The sequence below is a fragment of the Coturnix japonica genome, chromosome Z (genome assembly GCF_054131305.1).
Source record: "Coturnix japonica strain WE chromosome Z, WE-NBRP24, whole genome shotgun sequence".
NCBI classification, from domain to species: Eukaryota; Metazoa; Chordata; class Aves; order Galliformes; family Phasianidae; genus Coturnix; species Coturnix japonica.
The window spans coordinates 58,222,178-58,242,739 of NC_140702.1; the positions used below are offsets into that span (position 1 = coordinate 58,222,178).

The 20,562-nt window shown below is 39.5% G+C and overlaps 1 protein-coding gene across 7 annotated transcripts in view; it reads left to right on the forward strand.

Annotated features, from left to right (window-relative positions):
* Positions 1 to 20,562, forward strand: part of ZSWIM6 (zinc finger SWIM-type containing 6) — a 104,052-nt gene that overhangs the window by 63,708 nt on the left and 19,782 nt on the right. For 4 of the 7 annotated variants that reach the window (XR_014939289.1, XM_015848770.3, XM_085528581.1 and 1 more), the window contains exons 4-8: positions 214 to 364; positions 14,196 to 14,375; positions 15,930 to 16,106; positions 16,413 to 16,559; positions 19,750 to 19,896. Coding sequence is in view for 6 of the 7 variants with exons in the window: in XM_015848770.3 (XP_015704256.2) it covers positions 214 to 364; positions 14,196 to 14,375; positions 15,930 to 16,106; positions 16,413 to 16,559; positions 19,750 to 19,896 (802 nt within the window). In the remaining variant the exon portion in view is untranslated. Of the gene's footprint in view, positions 1 to 201; positions 365 to 14,195; positions 14,376 to 15,929; positions 16,107 to 16,412; positions 16,560 to 19,749; positions 19,897 to 20,562 lie in introns of all 7 variants that reach the window. The other 3 variants (XM_085528584.1, XM_015848771.3, XM_015848773.3) reach the window with 3 other exon arrangements.

Sequence of the window (20,562 nt, forward strand, 5' to 3'; positions counted from 1 at the left end):
AAGAAGTGTTTGCAGAATTACATAGGGATACTGAAATCAAAGTAATAGTTAAAAATGGGAAAGAAGACTATCGTTCCCACTTAAGAATGTAGCTTCATATATATTAATTTTAGTTCTTATTTAACAGAGGTGGAATGTTTAACAGTGAAATGCTGTCTGTACTATGATGGTGGGTTTTTTTTTCAAGTTTGTTTTAAAAAGCTCATTTCCTAGGTGCGAGAGATGCTTAAGATGAGAGATTCAAATGGAGCTCGCATGTTGACGTTGATAACAGAACAGTTCATGGCTGACCCTCGTTTGGCACTTTGGAGACAACAAGGAACTACAATGACTGACAAGTATAGGCAGCTCTGGGATGAACTGGGTAAATACACAGACTTCAAAATCATCTGCTGTTTATATGTACAATGAAACAATAATGTGTTTGAGGGTGGAGGGAAGCTGTTGTGGTCCTAAGTAAAAGAAGTTAGTTTTCTGCAGCTTTGCTTGTTGAGTTAGAGTTGGGTGAAATTGAATTTCTGTTCTACCGCATGAGACAGTGTAGTTGAAGGACCAGAGACATGGTATGAAATAATTATGATTGCAACAGGTAGTAAGTGAGTAACTTGAGGATTTGAAGAAATGAAGCAGAAGGTGAAAATGTGTACAACTGAGAGTAGGTATATAAACCAGAAGTGGTGAACTGGATAGGTTAAGGAAGAGATTGCTTCAAAAGTAGAGAGAAAGAGAAGCTAGAAGGAAGAGATTCATTAAGAGTATGAAAATATTGCAACAAAGGAAGGTCTGTTACATAGCTGAGAAGGAGGTCACATAACTGAGGGCTGAAACAGTTAACACTGCTCTACAGGAAAGGTCGGTTGTGACCAGATACGTGACTTGTACAGCAGAAAGAGGAACGCAGGCTGATATGGACAAGGAATACTTAAACTAGTGAAGTCTGAATGCACTTAGTCTAAATGGTTTCAGAAATTTGCTGATGGAGTTTTGAACTCTTTGTAACTGCTTTAGAAGTTCTCAGTGTATAAGAATTTGTGGTAGGGAAGGAAAACTAGAAGCTGCTTGAAGATAAATGTCACCAAGACTGTAAAGGAAGGTAAGCAAGTGGGGAAAAAAACAAACAAACAAACAAACAAAAAAAAAACAACACAGAAAAACCTTAGTAACTACCAGCATTGTATTCATTGAGCGTAAGTTACTGGAACAAACTATAAAAAGTGGGTATTACAGCCATATAATATATAACAGTGATAAATGACCTGGATTTTTTAAACTAATAGTAAATCTGATTTGTTTGTATAGAAGTTAATTCACTGAGTGTGTGAGTGAAAGGATATGATATATCTTAGCTGCAGTAAGGTTTTGGTTCCTGTCTTGGAGGCTTTCTGAAAGCAAGTTGAAGGTGTGCAAGCAAAATGAAATTGCATTGTGGTTTATGGAAATTTTAGTAGTTAACTGTGCTTTCACTGAATCTGGAACAACACTTTGAGTCTAGACTTGGAGGAGCCTGTCTTGAGGTGCATTCTGACTGAAATAGCTATTTCTGACTTACATGGCATGAAAGATGCATATATATAGTAACTTACAAATAATGCCCCATGAGACTATATGTAAACACTGTGCAAAACAAAGCTAAATGAAGTAAGATGAAGTAGAGGTAAATCAAAGAAAGAATAATTCCTTGTTGTAGAGGGGAATACTCAACAGCAAAACTTAAGTTTTAGTTCTTGCAAAGGTTAAAAATGACCATGATTGATTTCATGTTGTCTAGTGGGACTGAGTAGATGAAATATTAGCATAAATAACATTCACTCTAAATGAAGCATTAGCCTAATAAAGACTGGCTTGTCTAGCTGAGATCATAGACTTTCTGTGGTGAAAAACCTTATTATCAAAGCAGGTGAAGTTTTAATAGAGAGACTGTTGATATAACATTTGTCCAGTTGGAGACCTGTGACTAGTGGTGTTCCCCATGGGTCTGTGCTGGGTCTGGTCTTGTTCACTATCTTCATAGACAACCTTGGTGAGGGGATAGTGCCCACTTTCAGCAGGTATGCCAATGATGGAAAGCTGGGAAGAGTGGCTGACACACCTGAAGACTGTGCTGCCATTCAGCAAGACCCGGACATGCTGGATGGCTGGGCAGCAAGAAACCAGATGAGATTTAACAAAAGCAAATATAGAACATTGCACGTGGGGAGGAACAACCGCATGCATCAGTACAGGCTGGGATGTGACCTGCTGGAGAGGAGCTCTGCAGAGAAGGACCTGGGGTCCTAGTGGATGACAGGTTGGCCATGAGTCAGCAGTGTGCCCTGGTGGCCAAGAAGGTCAGAGGGATCCTGGTGTTCATAAGGAGAGTGGCCAGCAGGTCAGAAGAGGGGATCCTCTCTGCTCTGCCCTGATCAGGTCTCCCCTGGAGTACTGTACCCAGTTCTGGGCTCCCCTGTACAAAAAAATGACAGAGATCTGATGGACAGAGTACAGTGGAGGGCCACAGAAATGATAAAGGGCCTGGAACATCTTCCCTATGAGGAAAGGCTGAGCGGCCTGGGTCAGTTCAGCCTTAAGAAAAGATGACTGAGAAGGAATCCTATTAAGTGTTTATAGATGTCTTAAGTGTGGGAGTCAAAGGGACATGGCCAACCTCTTCTCACCAGTTTGTGGAGACATAACAAAGGGAAATGGCCATAAACTGGAGCATAGGAAGTTCTGCACCAGCATGTGAATGAACTTCTTCACAGTGAGGATGGTGGAGCTGCTCAGGGGGAGTTGTGGATTCTCCTTCTCTTGAAACATTCAAGACCCGCCTGGATGCTCACCTGTGCAGCCTGCTGTAGGGGGCCTGCTTGCAGGGGGTTTGGACTCAATGGTATCTAGAGGTCCCTTCCAGTCCTTGCAATTCTATGACTCTGTGATAACTACTTTGCCTTAAAGGTAACAACCACTGTAGTATGGCATTTTTATGATGCTTTGGGAATAGTGCCTTTTGCCGACATGTGCTTAGCTGGACATGCAAAAATCGTATTCCATTATACTGAGGACTGGAGGTTCTCATGCTTCATTGCATATGTTAATTGAGCTGATAGGTGGTAGAAAGATAGAAGTGAGTTCTCCATCTGTTTCCTGTAACATTCTTAATACATACTGCCAGTAAATGTAAATGGTTTGTTAAATTTTTCTTAGCAGCTCCTCTTTTTGTTTATTCAGTTTCATATTGGCATCATCTTCTTGACAGCACCTGTCTGAAGGTGAAGGAAGTGGAATCTCTCTGCTTGCAGCATCAAATAAACAATATTTTAAATTAATGTAATTGATTAGTTTACCTCTATTTGATCTGAATTTTACCTGCCACTGCTTCAGCTGCTATATTTGTAATCTGTGGTAGGCTCTGCTGTTTCAGTCCTGCACTGCTCTGCCTCCTCTGGTGGTATCAAAGTATTTTGATCCTGTGAGAGATTTTCAATAACCAATATTTCATCCATGTCAGGTGTGTAGTTGGCTAAGGCAGAACACAACTTGGTTCATTTACTTGCAGCTTGTTTTTACATTGCTAAACTCTCCAGGAGACTGATAGTCAGTTCTATTGGTGGCAGAGAGAGCTTGGCTATTAATATATTTTAAAACAATGTTTGTTTCTTGTCTTGTTCTCATCTGCTAGGCTGCCAGGGAACTACAGTAATCATAAAAGGGGTGGGATAGCCCTTTGTGTACTTCACTTTTATCTGTTCAGAGTACTCTGAGAGCGGTAAATACGTATGGCTTTTATTAAAAAAAAAAAAAAAAGTTATTTATAATCCGACCTATTTTGCAGGTGGGTAACAATTTAGCATGGTAGTTATGGAAGACTTTAGGACATCTGAAGTATGTAAAAATAGACTTTGCTTAATAAAGATTTGCTTGATTCCTGTGTTGTGCTGTCTGCCAACCGCTAGGCATATGGCCACTTTGTCAGTTCCATCTTGGCATAGGTTTTTAAGTGTACTTAAATATCTTCAGCTTTACTCCTTTACTGTGTCACTTGAACCTTCTGTTAGAACTTAACTGGTGCTTCCTGCTTGTCATTGAACATTGGCAAGGGCACTGAAAGGACACACAAGTCCCTGATCAGAGTTTCTACTGGAGTTTATGGTAAATTGTGTTGACTTAATTAGGAGTCAGATAGGGCCTGAGTATTCAGAGGTGCCAATTTTAATAAGTTGGTTAAAAATAAATACTTCACCTCTAAGAGGGAGCTTTGCAGTTTTCTAATACAAAGTCCTAATTCAGTAAGCAATTAATCATTCAAAGGACTCCAGTTAACTAACTAGTTGTTTGTAGGGCTTTTTTGTTGTTTTCTAAAGCCTTCAGATCAAGAAGAAGAATGTAACAATTATACTCAGATGATTTCCCCTATTGTATGACAAAGAAAGGATTGAGCTAAGTACTACTTGCAGAACTCCAGAAGGTGTGGTATTGTCAGGTCAAGACTGCAGGCTGAGGTTATAAGCCTTCCTCATATACTTTTCATGCTAGAGGATGTAAATGTGACTTCAGTGGTGCACGAAGTGAACGCTTCCAACTCACCACAGTAATAAGTGAAGATACTTTACAGATTTTAAAGCTGAGCTGTATTGTTGCTGTTTAAATGGTGTTTTGTTTCAGTAAGTAAATTTCACGTACTGATCTTCAGGCATTTAACTCTCAGTGACCATGGTGGAAGATTTCAGTGTATCAGAATGATTAATTATCTGAAGCCCCTTGTCTTGCCTTTTTAATTAAATTGCATTGATAAAATGGAAGAGTATGGAAATGCTCAGTGAGTATCTGCTGATGCCCATTGAACTGATATCTCTGATTTCAAGGAAAGGTCAGTTCTTCTTTGTACTCTAGACGAAAAACTGGTCCATGCAGTCTTACAATAGCAGTAATTCTTTAGTATTCATCCATCAAAATTAAGTAAAAGTTGCTTGTGATCTACAAAAGCGAGGATATTTCCTTGGGAAAAGGGGAGAATTTGACTTGGTTCCCCAGCACAGGGATCATGAAGGCTGCAAGTCTCCACTTTGGAATTAATGTTGAGCGCTGCTAGATGCCAGATGTAGAGAAGAGGCTGAGTTTTGTCGGCAAGTGGAATCTGCAAGTTAATTGGTGTTTTCTGCTGGCTTCTGGCTGTGAAATGAAATTGGAAGCCCTTTAGCCACATGGATAATACGGGACCTGAATACAAATGTCACATGTCACCATCAGGGCCCACTGTGAAACAATAGTGTTCCCACTCGAGCACTGCACTGCGCCATTACAGATCATTTAAAGATGGGGATTACATTTAAACTAAAAGCCCCATTTGCCTTTTACTGCAATTTAAATGTCCTCTTAGCAAAAGCTAAGTGACAAATTAAATGAAAAAAGTGCCCACATCTTTAAAGCTGTAATGCAAAACAACCTTTTATTGCTTCTCATGTGCCATGAATGAATCATTATACTTGACAACCCTAAACCAAGCCATAATTGGAGCAGCTACTGTTATCAAAGTGGGGCTGTGCGTGTGACAGCTTAATAAATCTGAAACTGTTAAATTAAATCCCAGATGCTTAATCCGATGAAAGCAGTCAAGTAGAAGAATCTAAGACAAGTATCTACTACTTGGTGGAGTGATGGAGCCCAACAGCTTGTCAACATGTAGATTACAGGATCAGATTTTGTGTGTGTGTGTACTACCATTTTCAGTGTCTTTATATCCTGTTGCCTGCCTTTGCTGTGAAGAAACTTCACATAATTTGCATGTTTCAAAACAAACATTTCCAGCAGATTACCTTCATTTTGATATTTAAGAGCAGTTTAAGGGGGAGGGAAGCTGTTCAAAGACTATCTTTGTGTGGAACAGAAAGATGGTGGCTTTCTTATAGGGAAGCTCCAGAGAGCTCTTGCAGTGTATGAATGTGAATAATTGTCAGACGTGTTCTGGGTTTTTGTGCTGCTATCATGATCTCTTTTGGTTGTACTATTTCACAAAATCGGGGAGAAATAAAATGGCATTGTGCATATCCATCTGGGTGCTGTCTACACTTTAATGCTCCAGAACTTGTTAAAGTTTCAGGGTAGGAACTTCTCACAGTATTGCCATGAGCTGCATTGTGGCATAAAGCCTTGGTGACCATCTCATGATTCTTTCTGCTAGGCATGCTAAGTGATCGTTCCCTTAAAGATATTTCCTGAGCAGAAAAACATATCTTTGCCTTAGCAGGTCTAGTATTCTTCATTATACCAGATTTCACTCTTAAATCACTTAAAGCTGATGTGGGCTGCCTCTTAAGTGCTGTGACATCCTGGTTATCTGATTTTTTGTTTGCTGATATTTTGACAATTTTCCGTATTAGTGACACATTTTCACACTAAAATGTAGAACTAAAACATCATTTTACAAGGTCACATGGCATAGAAATGCTACAATATATTTCCTGAAGGATGATGCATAGCATTTTATTAGTAACACTTTGCTCTACAAATGTATAAACATAATTCTAGATGCTGAATATAGGCAAAGAATCATTATAGATTAATTAAGAGAGATTTAATTACCATTTTGCCTCAAGCAAGCTAGTGACTGAGTTAAATAATGCTTTTTGATTTGAAAACCACTCTAAATTTTCCGATACAAGCTTGTATTTATCTCTAGAAATAGCAAGTTACATTCTTTCAACCCTAAATAGAGCTATTCTCAATCTATATTTCTATCTGAGGTATTCCTTCCCTTTGCAATTAGAGAGACAGACAAACTTGTAACAATGAGACGTGCCAGCTGTCGTAAACAGATTATCTCTGCTTAGCACTTAAGGGAGAGGGGAGAAAGGGACAAAAGCAGTTGGAATTGTTGCCAGTATGCCACTAGAGAAATTCCTTCTAGATGCTAGATTTGATGGCTACTTCGGGGCTGCCATAAAAGGAATCACCAAAGTTGATCTGTTTTTTCCTGAGCTTCATATTTTGTGCATTCCTGGTGTAGTATCAACTATGCAGCAGAAATATGGACTTTTCCTTGTAATTTTTGGTGTTTCTGAAGTGATATGGAAGACTGTAATTTTCAACTTTTAGTGTCAGGTGTATGTCAGTGTTTACATGATTCTGGCACTTTTGGAAGATAATTTTAAAACATCCTAGTTTAGGTAAATCAATTTTATGTATCACATTTTTGGCCTTGAAGTGAAAGCTGTTGCTACGCCTGTGTTTCAGAGGTGGTGGGGTGCCTTGTGTTTTGCTCAGTTATGAGGCTTCTGGTTGGAGTGATGTCATAGATATTTGTGTCTGCATCTGCATGGCATCCGATAGGCTGTCCTTGCTTAACTGATAATCCTTTGATCCCTGTCGATTTTTTTAGTCTTAGCTGCCATGGTGCGAGTGCTATATAGTTAGAAAATATGTGCCTTCAGTTCATGCATGTAAGGTTGCGTTGCTCTTTCACAGAAAAAGCTGTTAATATATGTCAGCACTTTGAAATGATTTACGCTACTGGAGGCACTAAATTAACAGTACTTCTGAGTTATCAGCACAAGACAGTTCTGCTGATCTACAGCCTGAGTTATAGATGACAACTTAGAGAAATGGCTGTCATGGCCCTAGAGTGTCTCAGTTGTTGCTGTCACCTTCATTTCCCTGGTGAACGAAGCCAGGCCACCAGAGATGAGCTCTGCCCACCTCTTCTGAGGTGATTTCCTTCCTCCTTCATTATGAACAGTAGAAGATTGTCTTCTGTCATAGTGGTTTTAAAAATAAGGATGTATTACGTGGCTGTAGGGTCCATGAGGCTGCAGCATGACAGCAGGTGGGAGCTGTTTTCAAAGAGGGTATTTTTTCCTGTGCTAAAGCTGCATTTACCGATTTGAGGTAGAATGCTGAAAGTAATAAAAGTGTTCAAGCATAGCTTTAAGGTTTTATTTTTAATGCACATAAATTTGGGGTTTCCATGTAGTTGAGTTGGATGGAAAGCACTTATTTGCATTAGAAGCCAAGTTTCTTCAAGTACTCACTTTAAAGCAATTTTTAAAGCTTTTATTCCTAAGCTGCTCAACTGATTTACTTGAAATATTCATTAAAAAAAAAAAAAAAAAAAAAAAAAGAAAGAAAGAAAGAAAAAAAGTTGGAGCTGGTACAAACACACTGCTGCCCTAAATATGAAATTGTGACTTTCAGATAAACATCAGAGTTGTACTATGATCTAAAACATGTGTTGGCATTTTTTCCCCCTCCTTTTCTCTTTATTTTTCATACCTCTGTAGTATTAAGCAATCAAATAATTTTCTGCTACAACTTACAGTAAATATGAGAGATGGAGTGAGTAGTAGATCTATGGATTGAAGGAGTCTTCACTAACTTTTCAGAGCTTACTGCAGTCCAGCAGTCTGAAAGTGTTATTTACCAAAAGAGAAAAGAGACCTAAAAAGACTAGAAACTGGATAGTAAAGACACTTAAAAAATAAAGGTAGGTGGAAATTTTAAGTGAAGCTGGACAAGTTTAATAAAAACAATGTCAGAATTTGAGTGAGGGTACCCTGCAGTGGAGCAGCTCACCAGTAACTGTGCTAAATACTTGTACTGGAAAATTTTAAAGTTGAAATACGTTCCTTTGTAAAAGCTTTATCTTTTGATATGGAAGCTGAAAATAAGCCAGGAAATGTTAGACTGCAAAAGAATTCAGACTAGATTGTTAGAATGTGTTCTCGCCACTTACAGTTGGCTGTTTAGGTTCTGTATGCACAGTAACGGTAATTGTATTTATTTTTTTGACCTTTCCCACTATGTGATAGACTGTCTGTACTTTTTTTGAAGAATGAAAGGTATTTTCCTCCCTTTTTTTATGGGTATCTTGTCCCTCTCGAGCTTCACAGTTTTGTATGAGAGAAATTCATTCAACAATTTAAATGAAGATAGGATAATACTCTTGTAGTTAGTAGACGCATCAGCTTTTCTTTTGAAAATTGTCAGTCTCTGAAAATAAGATGACTGCTGAGAATGAATTATTGATTAAATATCTGGTAAAATAGCCAGTTGCTGCTTTGGACAGGAGTGCTTTTGTTCACCACCTGGTTGTAAATATTGTTAACTATTGAAAAAAAATGCAAAGTACCTTTCCAAGATGTACATGAAATAGTATATTTGTGCTAGTCTTAGCAATACTTTTAACATAAAATGATTGTGAATGTTTTGTCAATATTAGAGATGTTGATCAATGTGGGGTACTATCAGGGCCTCAATGGGCACGTAATGGACACGTGACAGATACCCAGATGCTTTCTTAAGGATATTATAGTGTGAAGCAAATTTCAGCTCTTCTTTGTAACCACTTGGACAAATGGATGGATGTCTGTAATGGCAGCTTGAAACAACAACAACAAAAAAGTGTTGTCCACATTGAAGGGTTAATGTGAGATGACAAGTACTCCGGTTAGTTCCTGTTTCCATTGTGCTAGGGAAGACTGCAGTGGTTATTACTTAAAAAACACAGATCAGAGCATGTAGTTGAAGATAGTTTAGAATAAAATTTCAAAATGCAAATATCTATTTTATATATGTGTGATTTTAACCCTTGGAGCAGAGGTATGCAGTAAGAGGAAAGGAAAACTTAAGGAACTAATTGTATTTTATTTGATTTTTGTCCCAGTATCCCAGTATCCCTACACTCCCTCTAATGCACATTTGGAGTTCAATGTGCAGGGTAGTGCAGTGATTCCCTCTTGTCATCCATGCTGCAGGTAATCTACTGCATTAATCAGCCAGCCTGTGTGAAATACATGGGGAGTGATTATACTATCATACACAATACAATCAGCATGAAGCACTTGTCAAGACCAATACATCAAAGTTTAATTCAGTAACAGAATGAATTAGAGCAAAGTGAAACATTCTGTTCTCCGAGAAATACAGCACCCACAGCAAGCCTTTTTTTTCCTTTTTTTTTTTTCTTTTTTTTTTCTGACGGCTACGTAGAGAGACTGCAGTGCATTAAAGGATTGTTTTTATGAATAAAATTGCAACTTGGATCCAGCTAAACACTGTGAGTACTTTTCCTTGGGATTCTTATCTAGGACAGCACAGCTCTGAAGTGCTTTGCCTATCTTCACTCTTTCATAAAAGCAGCTGTTTAATTGGAGTGTTCTCTAGCGAGACTCCTGATCGTGCTTTGTTCTAATGGAGATCTCTCCATGCCAGGAGGAGGGAGGTGGCTTTACCAGTCATCCTGAGGGCACTTGTCCTTCTTTTTGAGAAGCAATAAATACCATTTGCTACCTTCTTTGAGGTTTCCAAGTGGCTGTCCCACTGAAAGTGTGTATGTGTTTAAAAACCTGATGTAAACCACTTTTAAATCCTTTGCTAATACTTGCATTATAAAGGGGTCATAGGTTCCATCTCCCATTATTGTTTCTGTTCTGGCACTTCCAATGCTGGAAAATGTTGCTTTTGTAACTGAATTGATGAATTTCAAGCAGGGCAGGTGTGCAGCAAGTCCTGAAGCTGATCTGTAGTTTGCACAAGGGGAATGATCTTGATTACCTTGCTCCATTTCCTTTGAAATGATAAAATGCTACCAACTCAGAAAGATGGGGGTTTTTAGTTTTAGACTAAGAATAAAATGTAATGAGATTTTTGAAAACAGAGCAATGCTCTGTCTCTAAGGAGACTATATATGTATTCCTCAAACTACCTTTAACTTCATGAATACACGCTTATGCAGGATGTGTAATTATTACAGCACTCATTTTTAGATGTTTTAACTCAGCACTTCTTAGATTTTTTCAGTGTGCCTGTTCAAATACTGCTCAGTGTAAAGGGATGCTGTCCTTTCTCCATCATGAATTCAGAGGTTTTGGTGTTTACTGAGTGATACTCAAAGTACTGATGTTTGCATACATGTAAAGGAAGGCATATGTTGTGTAAACAGCAATAATATAGCCTGTGTTTTTGTGGTATGAGACACGCGAAAGATGAATGACAACTGTGTGTTTCCAAAAAGAGATCTGATTGAACTGATGGTTTGTTTGGCAGTGCTGCTGTTTCCAGGTCAAGAGGATTATTGTTGAACCAAAACAGACAATTCCTTCCTGCAATGTGACAGTTCTGTGATTCATTGACATGTGAAATTAATACCAAATTGCGCTCACAGCATGACTTATCTTCCAGTTACTTACTGGAGAAAAATACATTTTGTGTCATGGTTTATGATTGTTTGGTGCTGTACTATGAGGAGCTTTGTGTTGGAAGGATGTGGTCCATAGTCTAGGGATCTGAACCTGGACTACTTTAGGTTTGGTCCTGAGATCTTGTATGAAAAGATTGGTGGTGCCCTGGGGAAAGGGAGGTGGGAGAGAGTGCTCTGGTAGAGAGAGAAGCAGAATGTGCAAACCCAGACACGATTGTTTTCCATTTAATGAGACATCTGTGCATACTGAAGGTGGCATTGGTGACATCTAGTCAAACAGGTAAACCTGAGAGTGCCAGGAATGCTTTTTCCAGAAATGGACAGTTTCCTAGTGTAGGATTCATTAGGCAGAAAAGCAGATTTCTTGTTTGAGGCCAGCGTAAGCCTATGGGTCAGTGACCAGCTCCGGGTGGGGGGCTCCCACTGAGCAGCAGCGAAGCAAAAGGGGAAAAATGTCCTCCAGGCTTCTTCCAGTTGGTGTGTGGTAAAATCTGGGCAGCAGTGAATGCCTTCCTCAGACTCCTCAGTGCTAGAAAGCAGGACAAGGGCCAGTGAATGGGAAAAGCCAGGATGGAGCAGATGTCAGTAAAGAGGGGGAGGCATGAGGGGAGAAGGATGGGGAAGAAAAGAGCATACAGACAAGCACACACATACATGCTAGGGAGAAGAAAAAAAAAAAGAAGGAAAACAACCAAAAAAACCAGAAGCCCCAGTAGGTGAAGAGAGTAGGGTCACTGGCATTGAGCTTCTCTCTCCCAGATGGTGGCCTTTGTAGCACTACAGGATTTGAGCCCCAGGCTCTTTCTGTTCCTTTCTCTTCTGGAGGGGAGTTGGTTGCATGTGTCAGGATGGAGCAGCCTGCAGGGCTGTGCCAGGCCTTGGGCAACCCAGATGCACGCACAGCTCATGCTCGTGTCAGTGGGAGCGTGAAGTTGGGTGTTATTGAAAGCTGGAGTGGTTGTGTGTGGTTTATTAGAAATACACTTTCCCTTGTGCTTCATTTGCATAAAAATAGCTTGGGTTTCTGAGATGGGCTGCTGACAGTGTAGATAGGCTCAAAGTAATTACCCTCTTTAAATGAAGTAAGTTTTTAGAGGGTTTTGGTATTTTTGGTTATCTCTTCCCTTTCCTGTCCATGCAGTAGTGCTTGTGGAGAAGGCAACTTACTTCTTCATCTCTACTGGAGCTTGAGATACGGAAAAGTAAAAGGCTACTCACTTTGTAGGGGTGCTGTGTAATCAGCAGTGTGTGTTCTGCCTGTCTGAATGGTTGAAATGCTTCCCGAATCCAGTTACAGTACTCCACTTTTCTTATGCATTAGTCTGAAAACACCGGGAGTCTGTCTGCAAAGTATTAAATGTGTGTGGGTTTGGGGTATTTTTTTACGAAGCTGCTGAGAGATTCAGTGTCCCCTCTGTGTCCTTAAGTAGTGCTTCATGTTGAAAATATATTAAAAAAAAAAAAAAGAAGCCCAACTTAGCTTTTCTTAAAGGCTTTCCAATATGCCCTTACCATTCTTCTGTGTTGAAGATTGCAAAACATGCTCCTTATGTATGGGGCAGTGCTGGGTGTGCATTGGTGCTTACAGAATCAAGTGAAGCTTGTTCAAGAGGGAATCTAAGGCAAAATCATGAGATTTCATTTTAAAAGATCTTAAAAATAACATCTTACTTGCTCCCATGAGAAACTTCAGACACATAAACAACAAAACAAGTACAAAGTGAATTTGCCATTACTGTTGTTAACATTGGGAAGTGTCTCTTTGGAATTCTGCATAGTGCAACATTTTATTTTGTTGGTGTTTGGATTTCTCTGCTATTAGTTCCCAGACCTTGGTAGTCAGAGTATTTGGGGAATTATAACCTTAAGGATCAGTGTCTGTTTCCTCTGGCTCCTGTATTGTGGCATACCAACATGCTGGGCTACTCTAAGAATGAATGTAATGCAATGGCCTGTGCTCTGGGTGTCTATTTTGCATTCTTAGTTAGCAGAAGTGTGCATGAATGTAAAAATCTTATTGTCGTGGAAGAACCACCTGCATTATTTTGTTCAGTCTACCATGAAGATTCCATAGTTTGTGAATATTCTTTAAACCTTTATAGTGTATAAGGCATGTTCTTAATAAGCGAATGAACTGCTGCTAAATAGCACTTTCTGATGTCTTCATGCTTCTGTCAAAGTTCACACTGATGAAGAGACAGCTAATTTAGAGAAAAATCCTTTCATTTGAAAATTATTACTAAAGCCCTTGATGTATTTATGCCTGCCCTGTCATATAGAGGCAGGGAGCAGGTTCTAAAGTGATGGTATATGTGAAGTGTCAGCACAAATTAGCTTTCTGTTAGAGCTCCGTGAAGAGAGAATGTAAAACAAATTTAGTGTATCCAAATTACTGGAGTAATTGCAGCAAAGAATATCTTTGTCCTATTAGAATTTACAAACGAGTGCTTACTGGATCTCTGAGATGGAAGTGTTTGGAAAATGTAGTGTATGTTCAGCAGTGCTTCTACTGGGAAGCATATGTTCACAGAGTATATATTTTACTCAGACACTTTCTTGGTTCCTGTAATGTGAAGCTGGAAGATACACAGATTTTAGTTTGTAGACAGCAACATTCACTTCTGATTAAAAACAAAACAAAACAAAAAAGAAAAGAAAACAACAAAATAAAAGGAAAAGCTTCGATAACGTTCTGCTGTAACCTTCTGAATTCTTGTTTGCTTTTGACTGATACTGCTGGCTGACCACCCATACATACATTGTGAATTAGCTAGATTCTCTAATACAAAAGACATGCGAAATACCTTTTAATAGAGAAGTTTGGCTTGATTGAGACTTTCAACTGCTCCGATGGGTCAGGTTCTGCATCAGGAATTCAGCCTTCCTGATGCTAGGCATAGCTGGGAAGTAAGCAGTATAGCCTTTGAGGGGAGAGTAAAAGTATTACAGTATAGAAGTTTGCAATTAGTCAATGGCTGCTGCGTTTTTAATAGAAAACATAATTTAGCAATTTTTTTAAAATCAGGTGCTCTGTGGATGTGTATAGTCTTAAATCCCCACTGCAAGTTGGAGCAGAAGGCCAGTTGGCTAAAACAGCTGAAAAAATGGAACAGTGTGGATGTTTGTCCCTGGGAAGATGGAAACCATGGAAACGAGCTGCCCAATTTAACCAATGCTTTGCCTCAGGGTGCAAATGCTAACCAAGGTGAGCCTAAACATATGCACTGACTGCAACATATAATATAACCTCTATCTTATGTACTCTAGCCTTGCAGAATTCAGCACTCTTTCCTGGGACAAGTAACTTTCCTGTTAAAAATTGACCAGCCAAATTTATTTTCACTAATATTGTCCTTGCAGAAAGGGTAGTTTTTTTGTGCTGGGGCTGCAAAATATTCAAAGCAAGTATTTGTGTTTAGTCAGGTCTTCTAACTTTTCACTTGGTCCTTCTAAATACTTGTTGCATGAAAATTGGATGTCCTTGAAGTATGTCATGTAAAAGCCTGTTGTTTCTGTGCTTGACTACAATCTTGTATCCCTTCCAATGTTGGGGTTTTTGTTTGCAGTTACAAAGCCTTTGATACCTATTAAAAGAGGGATCTGTTGCAGCTGCATTAAAACTGAGTGTGTGAGAAAGTAAAGCTGTTATCTGTGGAATGTGCTCTTGCGCAGTCTGCATTTCCAGGTTTGGGGTGGGGTGCAGAGGCAGCACTCTGACTTCTTGGAAGAAGTGTCTCTCTTTACTCAATATCATGCTTGGTAATTGAAAACGTGATTACTGAATCTGACAGAAGCCTTGTCTGGTCCTCTTCAAGCAAGATAATTACTCTGTTAGCAACTGGGGAAAGTGCAAGATTTCTCTGGGAGTGGGGAGGAAAACCTCGTAATCCTCAAAATGCTCAGTATTTTGATACATACTTCATATAGAATTTTGATGAAATTAAAATTAATTAGTTGTGGGAGGTGGCAGATTTGGCTTTAGATGGGTTTTTCCTTGTTTTGTTTTCTTGGAAGAAAATAGTTTATATGTAGTTCCTCTATAAATCTTACAGCTGGCTGGGCCAGAAGTTCATTCAACATAAAACTCTTTATGGAGATTGGTTTTGCTTACTGAATCTCTTGATGTTCTGTCCAGCCTGAACAGACTAGTAGCAGCTTCAGCACGGCATCACACATACACACAGACAGAGCTGTGTTAACAACACTTTTGCCATTGGAAGATACCCAGTAAGGGTTATGTCAGTCCCTTGCCCTCAGTGCCTCTTTTTACCTACAGAATTTGTGTATGCTTATGAGGAAAAATTTGAACAAGCGCTCAATGCTAATGTCTCTTTCAAAGGAGAACAACTGGAAGTCCTTCATGTGCTGCTCATCCATCCCTCATCCTAGCAGCTCTGGGCCTGAGAACAGGAAAAGCTGTGAATGTCTGAATAGCTGTGCCATATACTTTTCCAGCCTGTTTTCAGGAGACCTGTCAAATGTCCTTCATCTTCAGCTGTTCCCTTTGCAGAGCCCTGTTCAGCAGTAGTCTTGCTGTTCCATAGTTCACTTCCCAAATGTGAACGGTGCACTATTGGTCTGACCTGCTTGATAGTAGGATGTGAAATGTCATCTGCAGTCTGCTCCTTGCAGAGGGGCAAGATAGGCTGCCATCAGTTGGGGGTTGTGAATAGGCAGAAGACAAGAATACTGTGAATGACTTATTCACATATGAATGAGTAAAAGCTGATGTAGCTTTCTGAACTTGTGAAAATGACAGATTCATCGAACAGGCCCCATCGGACGGTGTTCACTCGAGCCATTGAGGCGTGCGATCTTCACTGGCAGGACAGCCACTTACAGCACATTATCAGCAGTGACCTATACACCAACTACTGTTACCATGACGACTCTGAAAACTCGCTCTTTGACTCTCACGGGTGGCCCCTCTGGCATGGTAAGTGGCTGAACCGGAAAGACGTTGCCATGACTTGGTGCTTTGTTTAGTTTCTATGGCATTATTTTGGAGGGGTGGTGGGGAGATGAATGAAAGCCTGGCAAAAAGAACAGAGGCTCCCTTGAAACACTGGTCTCAAAAGTAGTCCTTTAGGTCTCTTTTGCATAGTAAAAAACAAAACAAATCCAAAAAAAAACAACAAAAAACAAACAAACAAATAAAAAAGCCCTGTGGAGTTAACCTAGCCAAACAGGCCATTGCAGACATGGAAGCATTGCTATTCCTCAATTATTTTCTCCATTTTAGAACATGTTCCTACAGCCTGTGCAAGGGTGGATGCATTACGATCTCATGGATACCCAAGAGAAGCACTGAGGCTAGCAATAGCTATTGTTAATACACTAAGAAGGCAGCAGCAGAAACAACTGGAAGTGTTCCGGGCTCAGAAGAAAGGTAATTGCGGGAAAGAGAATGGCAAAGAATGTAAGCAGTAACACTGGATTGGAATTTTGCATGAGAAACCTGGTTTTGAAGCTATAATGCTAATGAGGTGCCTTAAACTCTGTATTACAAATGATCGTGGTGGTAATGTAATATTCTGGATATTGAAGGTTTTCTGTGCAAGTTCTGTAGGGCAAGGACTTGGTTCTGACTTCTGCAGTATGTCTGATACAGCTGGGTCTGTATCCCAGTCAGGGGTTGTGATTACACAGTGTAAATTCTGTGTATCTGAGAGCCTTTCAAACAGACCTTTGTATCTGACATGTTGGGTATGTTAAATTATTTCTTCCTCTGACCCACAACTTAGCTGAGCTGTGCATTTCTGAGGGGAGATCCTAAGTTTACATTGAGGGTTACACCAAGGCGCAGTCTGCACTACAGAAATTCATCAAATTTGGCCGCTTCTTCCTTGAGTCTGTTAATATCTTAAATTTTAGTGTTTCTGATTGAAGTTGGATTGACATCAGTGGAAATGAGCTTTTGAAACATTGCTTTTTATATGGCATTCCTCTGACCATTATCCCTGTAATGAGTGTTCTTTAGATAAAGTTTTTGTTCCATGTAATCCTTGCTATCCAAAGTAGTTTTACATGGAAACATTAGTGACTACTACAGAAACACCTTACTTCAGACCTTAGATCTTAATTGCTGCTCATAGCTATTTGGATCCTCATACAGTCTAATCTAAAATACCACTGTGAAGACACGTGTGTATCTTTCAGTGTATATGCAGGTGTTTTCCCAGGAGTGGGCAGTTAAAAATCAGATACCTGAACTAAAAAAATAAGTTTGGCAGTTCTTGTGAGCCTCCATTTCTATTTCACAGTACCCGAGCTAGTTGTTCAGTTGTACTATTGTGAATCCTAGATTTGAAGAACACTTAAAAGCATCTTGTGTCGTTACTTAGGGGAATTTTTCCAAGTAATTTCTATCATGCAGTGCATCTTTCCATAACGTCTATTCCCTTAAGATCTTTTCATCTTTTCCAGCCTCTCAGGCTGGGGGGAGAAGGATGGGATTGTGTATGCATGTACATATCACTGAGGTGTGAAGTGACACTGAGGTGTCTGCTGAAAGTGTGCTGGGCTTCGTACTGCTCTTTCTCATTACCAGTTGCTACCTGAGTATGTAGACATTCAGTAGTCCTGTTAAGTTCCTTTTCTCTGCGAGCAGTGTCTACAGCTGTCCACTAGTATTACAAATAAATAAACAAAAGTTGGGTTGTGTGAAATGCAGTCCATCCTACCCTGAAACAAAGAAGTTTGTCATTTCTGTGTTGTCACTCGCTGCTTTTGTACTTTTTCTTCATACGTCTGGAATTTGGATTCTTTTTAATACTGCAGTATGTTCTGGTCATCCATAAAAGCAGATGAATTCTGCAGCTGCAGATTTCAGTCCAGCAAACACCACATGCTTCTACGTGGCTTTTACTCATGTGACTGATCTGACGTACATGGAACCACTTGCATGGGCTAAAGTTAAATGTCTGTGGGACTAATGCCTTTGTTTGGAGTGACACAAGTGAACCTCATAAATAGGCACAGTAGGTGAGGTGAAATGTGAGTCAGTAAGAAGTCAGTGTGATTAATCCTATTCAGTAATACTACTAACTTCTGCATGTCATCTGTAGTGCATGCTATTTGTTAGTAGGCAATAACTTATTTGTTTGGTTTTTGTATTATGTATCAGTTGATTCTTAAACAACCAAGCAGTCAAAACCCATCCTCATCCTCTTGAGTAGTCAGTTCAACAGAGTAGCTGTGTCTCATTTTGTAGCCTTACACATTTAATTAGATAAGAAGCAGACTTTCTAAGCTTTGTTAAAACACATCTGGTTACTAAGGAAAGGTGGCAGTCCATGAATGAGAGCAAGCAAATGCAGTTGCAGGTTAGTGTGTGTTAGGAAGAGAAGCAGAACACCCATAACGGCTTCTGAACCATTTAAAAACCATTGAGTAATACAGGTCAGAAAAGACCACTCAGTTTATCTAGTCTAACCATCAGCCCATCACCACTGTAACCACTAAACCATGTCTCTCATTGCCACATGTTTCTTGAATGCCTTGAGGGATGGTAACTCCACCACCTCCCTAGGCAGCCCCTTCCAGTGCCTTGCCACCCTTTCAGAGAAGATTTTTCCTACTTTTCAACCTGCACCTCTCCTGGTGCAAATTAAGGCCTCCACCTTGCCACAGCCCCCCTTTGGACAGCTACAGAGATCTATCAGGTCTCCCCTGAGCCTCCTTTTCTCCAGACTAAACAGTCTGGGTCCCCTCAGCTGCTCTCCTTAAGTCTTGTTCTCCAAACCCCTCACCAGCTTCATTGTCCATCTCTGGACACGTTCTGAGGTATTTATTGTAGCAGGTGGCCCAAAGCTGAACACAGTACTGGAGATGCAGCTTCATGGGGGCTGACTACTTCCTTCCATTCATGGTGCTAAAGGATTTTTTCATGTTCCATCTGATGATTGACATGTATAAAACAAAGTATCCAAAATAATTGTGTTTCTATAAAATTTTAGAATGCTAAAATTCACTTGTTTCAGAATTAAAGGGTGAATTTTTCTTGTATATCTCATTTAACCTTTTCATGCTTTTTTTTCAAAGGAGCTATAATCCTGAGCTTCTTTCATCAGTGAATATTTATATGCATGCAAGCTCAGATTTTTATTTTTTATTTTTTGAAAATGGAGCATATTTTAAGGTGTTCTCATTTGTTTTAGCACCATCATGTTCACTTAAGATGTGAAAAATGGTACTACATCTTTTGTACAGGGAAACAGGTGTGCATATTTTACAAAGAAAAAAGTATCGTTGATTATGAGCAGATGTTTTCAGAAGACTTCCTGCTATTGAGGACAATTTATAAAAGTGCTGCAGTTGAAATTGTTGACCCATAAGGTGCTTTGTTAGTACTCAAACGGTGTTTGGCCTTTGCTCTTTTTCTATTTTTCCTCTAAACCATATGCATGAAGGGCAGTTGATTTGTCTGGGAAGATATGTTTCCTCTTTCTTAACAGAGACTACTGTTAATACTTTGAACTCTGTACTGAAAGCATTTAGATCAGATTAACTTCTGTAACTGTTTTATGCAGCTAACATGCTCTGTTTCCCTCCTTTCTCCCACATTTTTTTTCTAACAGAACTTCTCCACAAAGGAGTAACCTCAATAACGAATCTTGAAGGATGGGTGGGACATCCTTTGGATCCCATTGGCACTCTTTTCAGCAGCCTGATGGAAGCCTGCAGGGTGGATGATGAGAGCTTCCATGGATTCTCAGATTTCATGGGTAAGGCTGTGCACAGGAAGCTATCCGCTGTGTGTTTTCAGTACCCAGAGGCATTTTTCTACCATTCTATTCTGAATTAACATAGTGTAAGAACTCATATTTACCTTCTCTAAGAAAATGTGTAGAAGAGAAAATACTGAAAGTGGAATTCTGCTCTAAGCTATATAAAAAGGTTTCCAAAATTATCCATTGCTCATTCTATAAAATACTTCATTTCATGTGTAAAGTGAAAGCAAAGGAGTTCTTACAGCATCAGCATCTCTACATATGTTACTCTGGGCTTTTTTTGAGATAGTGCAGAAGGTCACAAAGTCAGAGAATTGTTGAAGATGGAAAGCAGGTTTGCTTAGCGGGATTGAGATACAACCGGGTTACTTAGGACTGTGTCTAGTTGGATTTTAATGCACTCCAAGAATGCAGGCTTTACAGGTTCTTTGGGCAGTCCCTTCCAGTGTCCCACCAACCTCACGGTGACAAAAAAAAAGTATTTTATTATTCTCAAACAGAATGTAGTGTTTAATTTTGTACTCACTGCCTCTTATCCTATCATGATGTGTCACTGAGAAGAATCTGACTGTCAGCTATATGTTCTACTACTGGATATTTTTACATGAGATCCTCCCGAGCCTTTTCTTTTTCAGGCTGAACAGTCACAACTGTCTCAGT